General features: G+C 52.0%; 1 protein-coding gene across 11 annotated transcripts in view; it reads left to right on the top strand.

Annotated features, from left to right (window-relative positions):
- The window catches only part of Anks1a (ankyrin repeat and sterile alpha motif domain containing 1A), a 151110-nt gene that overhangs the window by 126596 nt on the left and 14947 nt on the right, over positions 1-9567 (top strand). For all 11 annotated transcript variants that reach the window (XM_048347920.1, XM_048347921.1, XM_048347913.1 and 8 more), the window contains 2 exons: positions 1153-1219; positions 6019-6125. In XM_048347920.1, the coding sequence (XP_048203877.1) occupies positions 1153-1219; positions 6019-6125 (174 nt within the window). The remainder of the gene's footprint in view (positions 1-1152; positions 1220-6018; positions 6126-9567) is intronic.

Raw genomic sequence — 9567 nt, 5'->3', positions numbered from 1 at the left:
ACTGCTGAGGCCTGGCGTAGAGGCACCTCCCCTTTCTTTCCTCTAGGGGACATGTCTGTTGTGCTTCCCTGAGCTTTTGCTGGGCTCAAGGAGATTTTGGTCTGTGTCAATAGGCATTCCGAGGCCCTGTCATTTCTATGGCTGGCGGAAAATACCTGCGGAGATCTTGGCTTCAGGAGGGAGGTGATGCTTGCCCATGCTCTTCTGCTGGGTGTCAGCTGGGCCTCCTTGTCTGCCAGCTGGAGGCCGGCTGGAAAGTTGTTTTTCTGGTTGTCAGACTCAGGCTCCTTACTTGCACTTAGAGGAAAAGCATCCATGTCCTAGTACAAAAAGTCCTCTTTTTAATTTCTTTGGAAAAAAACAGTGAATGAGCTCATTATCACTGCAACTCAAGTAGCAAGAGGAAGGGAGAAAGGAGAAGGCCATTCCTCCTCACTGTCTGGACTTGTCCTTAGCCAGGCTTCCCGGGGTAGAGGGCTCAGACCTCGCCCAGAGTGACCAAAGCCAGATGGCTGGGACAGGTGGTCTGAACCAGGGGTGGTGCTGGGGACATGTGGATGCTTTGGGGCCTACTGCCCCTGCTGTGGTCCAGGGAAGGGGACTATCTGTGTCCCTTCTCCCCTCAGAGCAGGGCTTCCAGGCAGCAAAACGCAAGGTTCCTGTGTGTGCAGGTGCCTTAGACATTGTCCATACCCCCGAGCTGGCGATCACACAATGTCCGTTTTCTATAGAGTGTTTGCAGTTTGCCAGGCACGACTGTAGGCACTTGGGTGTGGTGTGGAACAAAGCTGGCACAGGCTCCCCTCTCAGGGAATTTAAATTCTAGCTTGAGCCGTGAAATGGGCAGGGCTGGCCTAAGGTTGCCCCCTCTGCCTAGACTCTTCTAGGGCTAGGAATGACACACCAGTGCCCAGGAAGGGAGGCTTTGGGCATTTTTAGCAACTGAGCCCAGCTTGTTACCATTTCACTCCTTCAGAGCAGTCCTTTACATCTGCAGGCTGAGCAAGAGAAGCTGCTGTCGAGAGTTTGGACAGTGCACATGTTGGTGCTGGACCTTGGAGTGTCCAAGCCTGAGTGACACTGATGACAAGCTGCAGTGCTGACTCCAAGCCTGACTGCCTGTCCCCTTTGTTCCTCTTCCTTCCACTGCAGATTGAGAAGATCATGAGTTCCATCGGAGAAGGGATTGACTTTTCTCAAGAACAGCAGAAGATCTCAGGTACTGTACCAGCCATTTCCCCCATGGATCAGAGCCTCTGGCTCTTTTGGGCTCAGGTTTTCTTTCTGACACAAGACAAAAGTGTTCGAGGTGGGAGAGGGGAAGCTGTAGACAGCAGCATGCTCTTACAGTTCAGTGTCTCCCATGTGTGGACAGCCAATGTTGTTGACTCAACTTCTTCTGCATATGGAGGAAAGAAAGAATAAGTTGAATCTGAGGTTGCTTCTCAAAAAGAAAATGGTTTAATGATTGTCACATGTTCACTATTTTTTAAGGTATGGGCTTTGTCAGATTGATTCAAACTGCTCGATACGCCTTAGTGCTGATATCCTCAGCTCCTGACGTGGCTTTCGTGCCAGCTTGTCATGATCACATGGTTCTCATCAGAGTATGGGGCTGGACCAGGGGTTTCAAACTGTCTCCATGGGTCAGTTGACTAGTGAGTTGATTTTTCTGTTTCCTCCTGTGTCTGTTCCTGTTTTACAGTTTTCTCGGTCATCTGCCATCTTTACCATGTGTCACTACTACTTTGGCCACTCTTTTCATGTCTGTGCCCTTGGGATGGGGTCTGTCTCCATCCCTGTGTGAAATGGGACCAGGAAGGCAGCTGAGCTGAGCTCCCTTGATGATGGGGTTAGTGTGTGTGTGTGAGAGAGTGTGTGTGTGAGAGAGAGAGGGGGGGAGAGGGAGAGAAAGAGAGAATAGGAGTGTCTATTCCCCTGGCTTGTCTTGTCTTCCATCACTGCTCTTCCTTTTCAGTCTTGAGAGCCCTTCCTTCAGCCGCCTGGTTTCTAGCAGCGGGGCTGTGCTGAGTTTGGCCATGCTTGTCAACTCACTAGCCTGACACATGTGGACTATGCTGTCATCCACATAGCTCTTCTGGCTAGGAGCCCGTGGAACCTTTTCCAGGCAGATTCTTGCACTCCATTGAGTGACCTCACACTCTGCTGTCCTGTGCAGATTTTTCCAAAGGGCAAGTGTTTTGTTGGAAATAGATGTTCAGAACTGAGACACTGATGCCACTTTCAAAGCTGTGTTTTGGGAACATTCGGTTCACTTGAGGCCACTGTCTGCTTTCGCATCCCCTCTGTGTCCAGGGGGCAGGAGCGGAAATTACTTGTGCTGTTCTGAGTCAGAAGCAGACCACAGATTCTTGGATGTGATTGGCCAGGAGATGTGACAGCACCTGAAGAAGAGCCTTCTCCTGGGCTGGGGTAGCAGTGAGCTTTCCCTTGCTCTCTAGTCCCACCCATGGGAGCATGGGAGTTTGAGTGGTGTTGGCTCTGGACTCTAACACAGTTTATCTGAGTATCCTTCCTTCCTTCATTTTTTTTTTTTTTGTACTAGTACTGGAGTTTGAACTCAGGGCCTTGGACTTTCTCACTCATGGCTAATGCTCTTTGGAGCCACATCTCCAGTCCAGCACTTTATTGGTTAATTGGAGATGGAGTCTCATTTCTGCATGGGCTGGCTTTGAACTGCGATCCTCAGATCTCAGCCTTCTGAGTAGCTAGGATTACAGATATGAGCCACTGTCACTCAGCTGACCACTTATTTATTTTTCCGAGCCACCCTCCCATACCCCCATGCTTAGGGAAATCTGGTGACCACCCAGATGGGAGTCTCTTGCTGTACTTCAGAGAAAGCCCCAGCCTACAGTATCTACACCACTACTGGGCCAAGGAGCACAGAGAGGCTGGCTCCTGCCTTGTGGGCTCTGAATGAGCCTCAAGGAACTGTGCCTAATCCTCAGAGAGAACCATCTTTTAGCCCAGACCTAATGACTGTTGATTTTGAGTGGTTGGCATTGGAGTTCATGTCCTTGGGTTTGCAGATGGGAAAAGAGGCCTGCACTCCAGCACTGGCAGCTAGAAGAGGTGCGGACCTGCTGCAGGCTTCCTGAGCCAAACATGAGGCTGCTCACCATGTCCAGCTTTGCTGAGGGGCCTTCCCTAAAGGATATGACCCAGAACTGGAGTCCTACTCCTTTTGGGGGACCCCTGGCTGCCAGCACTGGATGGAGTTCTTTGAATCCCCAACAAACACATTTACAACTCGTTCAACCCTCTGCCACCCCCCAGGAGCCCAGGAGCCATAAAGCCTTCCCTCCCTTGCACACCATTCTGGCTTCTTTCCTGCAAGGAACTGCTTCTCTTGCACTTGGTCTTGCTCTTGCTAAAATCATCCTGGTTTTACTGTTAAATACAGGATCCTCCTGAGGTCTGATTGCCCTGGACACAAAGCCTCTTCTATGCCCGTGCCTGTCTACAGCCTGTTGGGATGCGGGTGCCTCAAAGGATACTTAGAGGGTCACATGTGGTCCCTTTCTACATGTAGCCTTTTTTTTTTTTTTTTTTTGTCCCTCCTTAGCATTTCTGGATTTGGTCTTGGTCTCCCCTGGGCCTGACTGTTCCTGTCTCTTGCTGTCATTTCCAGAGTGTTTGTGTTTGTGTCTGGGCACGGTGTTTCTCCTATGGGCTCTGGAGAGAGGTTTCCCATCCCCTCCTCACCCGTTGTTTGGTACACTCACCTGAGGAATGTCAGGTGCCTTGTTTTGTTTCCTCAGAGTGGCAGGTGGAAAGGTCCTTTATTTCTGGTGTGTGCCCTTAGGCAGTGTCGTTCCTCTACCCCCTCTCTTGGCTGTCCTAGAAACTGTTGGCCAAAGCAACAGGAACCATCCCTTTCTATTCTCTGGGTAAGGGGTTCCCAGCCCCTCCAGCTCAGGAGTTTCATCATCTCCCCTCAGGTTTGCATTTGTATCATCAACATCACACACCGGGAACCTGTCACCCTGCTCTGATGCTGGTCTGCTTTCTCCTCCCTCAGCAGCAGCAGCGGCAGCGGCAGCTTCTGCTCCGATGTCCGATCCCTGATGTATTTTCCTGAGTATAGAAGGGAGGGAGGGGAGGGAGGGGAGGGCCAGACATGAGAAAGAGCAAGGACTGTGGAGCTGGCAGCAGGCAGCGTGGAGCCCAGGAGCCTTTAGACAAAGCATTGTGCTGCAGCTCCGCGAGCGCACATTCACCAGCAGCAGGCAGGACCACAGCTGCTGGACTGGGGGATTAACGCAGGGATGAATCAGCAGCCAGGACCACGGGACTTCATGGACATGCAAGAGCCTGCCGCTTAGGTTCCTGGAGTCATCGTCCCCGTTCAAGGGCAGGGCCACTCCACCAGCCCCTAGACTCGGCACCTTGGAGGGCTGCTGCAGCTGCATCCAGAGGGCACTGGCTTCCTGACTACCCTCTGTTCTGCAGAGGACATAGGAGGGCAGGCAGAGAGTGCCTTAAGATAACCAGGCAACTTGCATTGTCCTGCCCTGAAGGGCAGAGTGCCGGGGAACGGCAGAATGACTTTCATCGCGTCAAGAGTTCCTTGGAGGTGATGTTTTTGTGGTTAATCGTTTTTACTGCCTTGGACCCTCTTTTTTCCTCCCCTTTTCCTTTTTCCTCCTTTTACCTGTTCTTGTCATAAGAACCAGAGGAGTAGGTGGGGGGTGAAGGCATTCGGCTCAGAACATCCAGGGAAAGGCTGAACTTTTGTTCCCCTGCATCGCCACAATCCCTGTCCTGACCAAAGAGCATAGCCAATAAATGTCATCCAGAGAGGAGACGGACAAGATCCGGAGACCCGAGAAGACAGCTCTGTCTTTATCACTCTGCCAAAGAAAGAGCATCCCAGCACGTGAATAGACTTCAGCCGCCGCAGCTCGGCTAACAGAGAACCGCTTCCTTTTCTCTCTTTTATCTGGTTGGGTTTTGTCTTCTTTAGCCAAGAACTGAATCTGCCTGCCTGCTTTCTCCTGGAGCAAGGCGGGCAAGTCACAAGAAAAGCCACTCTCAGAGGAGGAAAATGAATGCCCAGCTCCTGGAAGCCAGCCCAACCCAGGAAGGCAGCTCTTCAGACAGCGCCCTGGCCCCAGAGATGCTCCGCTCACTGGCCACCCGTCTAGCCATGGATGGGCTCTAGTCTGCTGGCCACGCAGTCCAGTGGAATACCATGCTGCTGTTCCAGCAGAGCCACACCTGAGCCTGCTCCTGCACCCTGGCCCTTGTGCCCCACTTGGCCCCTGGCTGCCTTGAACCTCTGAGTACACAGGGCCGGGGCCATGGTTTGCTTATTCCGAGACTGCTGGGGGAAAACAAGTAAAAGTCTCTTTTCTCCCCCTGCTGTGTTCTGTGCTGCTTGTGTTGCATGTGCTGGGTCCTTGTGAACAGCCGCCGCTGCTTCCTTCCTGGAGCCCTCGCTGTGTGCCTGTGTCCCTCAGCTGCATGAAGATGCGTGCTCTCTCCTGACTGGTTTCCGCTGCAAGGTCACAGAACTTGCCCCCCAAGGGGCTCCAGAAGTTGCATGGATGAGAGGAGCGGCCGGGCTTGCAGGCCCTTAGGAGCTCCCCCGGCCCCCTCTAGTGCCTGTGGGGACAGACTTTGTGCCACGCCTCATTGTGAACGCTGATGAGGAGTTGCCCCGGAGACTGTTGGGGGTTGGCTTCCCCTGACCTGGGGGCAAGATCGTGCATGTGCCACGGTGGCCCAGGAGCAGCTCTGACCCCAGGGGTGTGAGTGGGCAGCAGCCGCCCAAGGTGGGGTAGTTGTGTGTGGTGCCGGGCGGTCCTGTCCCTGGCCTGCACACGGAAGACGAGCTGCGTGTCTGTTGCTCTCTGGTCTCTTGTACATAGTTTGGCTGCTTTATGGTAATGACGATGATGTGGCAGTGCCATCTGTCTTCCTCTGAGTGCCGCTGCTACCGCCTTAATGGGTTTTCCCTTTTCAAGCGTCTGCCGGTTCCTCTCTCGTCAGGTTCGCGGACGCTGGAGCAGAGCGTTGGGGAGTGGCTGGAGTCGATCGGGCTACAGCAGTATGAGAGCAAGCTGCTTCTGAATGGCTTTGACGATGTCCGCTTTCTGGTAAGTGCCTCCAGGCCACTCTGCCACTGTGCTGGTACCGGCGTTCCCCGGCGCCTCCCGGTCTCAACAACCCTGTGGGAATTGGAAACTGTACGTAGCTCTGTGTCCCGGGGAAGAGCTAACAGAGGTGACGTGGACACCAGGAAGTCAGCTGAATCCTTGTGCCTGCTTTCCAGACATGGATCCCTTCTTCCTCTGTCCTGACACCCATGAGAGCCCTCAGGAGTGTCCCCGGCTCAGATCCTCATCCTCTGCCATGCTCCCTCTCAGGCCTCAGGCCACATGCTGTACCAGGAGCTTTGATGACCAAACAACCAGATTCCCCATGGTGACTCCATGTCCCCTCTCAGCTAGAGACCAAGGATTCCCAGACTTTGCCATCAGTGCACTATCACTGAAGCAAAGGCTTCTTTTGACCCATTGGCTGGGATGGAGGTCAGGGCTGCGCCACTTTGTGGGCTCCCGATCTCTGAGGTGCCCTGGGAGAGGCTGAGCTTTGGTCGATTGCTTTGCTGAGGTGTCATTCTGCGCTCCTAGAGAACACAGAGGGTCTCTCTGGCTCCCTGTGGACCAGATACCCAGCTGGGACTCTGAGCTTAGGAGCCAGTGTTCCCTCCATCATTCTAAAAAGTGACTCAGAACAAGGTCCCATCGCTGTCCCTCCTCTGGAAGCTCTGGAAGCTATCGCTCGGGCACCGGCCAGGCCAGGAGCTTCAGCATCCTGGAGTGGGCCTTTGACATCATAGTAATGACTGAGACTGCTGACATGTGTGGGCGGTCTAGGAGGTTTGTGTGTTAGCTCAGTGACTTCCCAGCAGCCCCGAGGTACGTGCTGATGTCTTCATGCCGGGAAGTGTGTAGAGGTGAAGTGGTGAGTGGAGACGTGCACCCGTGTGGGCTGAGTCCACAGGCCATGTGCTAACTGCCACTTCACATGGCCTCTTTGTATAGGGGTGTCGATGTGAGTCATCTTGGAAGGTTGATTTGAGGTGCATCTAGTGATCCTCAAGCTGCCCTGCTCCCCTTTGCTTTCCAGAAGGTCTGTCCCCAGATCTTGCAGCCCTTTAGGATGTAAACGGCCCCCAGAAGCAAGAGGCTGTCAGCTGTGTGCGTGTGCTCCGTGCCTCGATTGAGGGGTAATGGTCAGAGCCAGCACCCACTCCCACCTTGCCCTCTGCACTCAGCAGAGCCAGTGCAGGTTGAGTTTGGTGCCTGCTTAGAGAGGAGCCCTGACCGGGACTGCCCACCTTATCCAAGCCAGCTCTGCCTCAGGACAGGCAAGGAAGTCTGCAACAAACCCCCTCCTGCTTCCAGCCAGTGTTCCTTCCACTTTCAAAAAGCTTTACGTTTTAAAATAGCAATTTTCTTTTTTTTTTAAGTTAAACTAAGTATACTTGTGATTATTATGACCTAACTTCTGACTCACCACGTTCTTTAAGAAAGAACAAACAAGTCAGAGTGGGAGAGAGGAGATGAGCTCAACCAGTGGGCAGGGCTGGGTGGCCCCGACACTGAGGGCTTTACTGTCATCGGGCTGCCCATCTGACTGGACAAGTGTGGTCAGAGAGGCTGAGCTCTGAGTTCTCAGCTCTCTTTTGCCAATTTTGGAAAAGGTTAGGTTCCTGGCCCTTGAAAGTCCCCGAGACTCCTTAGAACTGCCTCCCTACCCCTGCCTGGCCAGTCCAGAGAGCAACTAAGTGGGCATTTGACTGTGTGGCCCTGGGCCAGACGTCCACAAAGGTTCAGAGCTCTGCTATGGTGTGCCTTTCCCTGTTCAGAGGACCCTTGCCACAGGAGCCCAGCTGCATAGCCCTTCCTGGCCCTTCCTGGCGTTGAGGTCTGTTGGGTTAGTAGCAGCCTGCACAGGAAGGGGAGCTGAGTGCTGTTACTTCAGATACCTGGAGTAGCCTGAGTCGCCATGCTCAGCATCCTGGTTAATTGCATGTAAACTGCCAGATGGACCCTAAAGCTGATTAGGTTTTTGCAGGGGGGTGGCAGGGCGCACACACATTTTCTCATTGCTTCTGGTGTTTCTGTCATGTTAGCGGTGGTTCATCTCCACACAGTCTGGTTTACAGTAAGATATGAATACTCCCCTTGGATCTGAAATACCCTGTAGATAGTCTACCAGGTGCAAGGTAGGCTCCAGATGTATTGGGAACATCTGGGGTGCTGCTGTGGAAGTTCCCTGTGACAGGAGTATAGGGCTCTCTCTCAGTGTGAAAGGACTTTACTGTCATGCAGTCTGATCATCCTTCCTGTGCCGGAAGCTGGGCAGTCTACCCTGCTGTTTTCCGATGGCAAGGATTCACCACATTACGAAGTTGCAGACTGTTCATTCATTGCATTGTTCAGGTTTGATTCAGATTATTTATATTGAGTCAAAATCTGTTTCATGGAAGTGGTGTTGTGGCTCAAGTGGTAGAATGCTAGCCTTGAGCTGAAGAGCTCAGGGATAGCACCCAGGCCCAAGTTCAAGTCCCATGACCAACACACACACACACACAAAAACTCTGTTTCATGCCTTCTACCTATGGGTCTTAAGCTCATCTTTTGGGCTTACACAGAACACATGTAAGACCTCTTGAGTCTTGTATGGGCTTAATTCTGTATTACTCTTGCCTTCTGATTTGGAGGGGTCAGGGTCAGGGCAGTGAGGGCTTCCACTGATGGGACCTAATAGGACTACACCAGAGCCAGGAAGACAGGCACAGGAAGGTGGTGCCCACCTCTGCCAGCCTGCCCCCTGGCATGCCCATTGCCAGCTCCTTACCACAACATACTTTGACAGAGAAAATGGGGTTTTTTAGGATGTAGCAGGAAATGCATTTAATCTGCACAAACAGTAATTAGTGGCTGGCACACGTGTAGCTCTGGGTTGCACAGAAGCATTGATTGCATAGATGTTGATGGTCCTGAGGCTGGAGTATTATGACAGTCCAGAGCAGATCAGTCTGTCACATTCTCCAATGCCCGAACAAAGCTGCTGTGGACAGCTTGAGGCCGACCCCCCTTTTTTTTTTTAAATTAAATTTTATTGACAAGGTGTTGTGCAAAAGGGGTACAGTTACATAATATGGCAGTGAATACATTTCTTGTCATATCTGTTACACCCTCATTTTTCTTTCCCTTCCCTAGTTCAGGTAGGCATAAATACAATATCCAGTGTACCAAATCACATACAGTAACCACGTAGGGTACGCCAAAGGAAATTCACCTAGAACATTAAACGTAACAACAACAATAGAATCCTCCTGTGTCCTTCTCCTGGAGTTTTTGCTTATCCTCATCTTATATAATCATGTGTACATAGCTATTGAGCTATTGTGATCCACTGATAGGTCTATCCTAGACCTTTTTATGTTTGTTTAGTAGTTGTTTGGTTTTAAATACATAATGTAAAGTCGCTAACCCAAACATGTGGAAATACCACTTGAAAAGT

The sequence above is a fragment of the Perognathus longimembris genome, chromosome 6, assembly GCF_023159225.1.
Source record: "Perognathus longimembris pacificus isolate PPM17 chromosome 6, ASM2315922v1, whole genome shotgun sequence".
NCBI lineage: Eukaryota > Metazoa > Chordata > Mammalia > Rodentia > Heteromyidae > Perognathus > Perognathus longimembris.
This window is presented reverse-complemented; position numbering and strand designations above follow the sequence as displayed.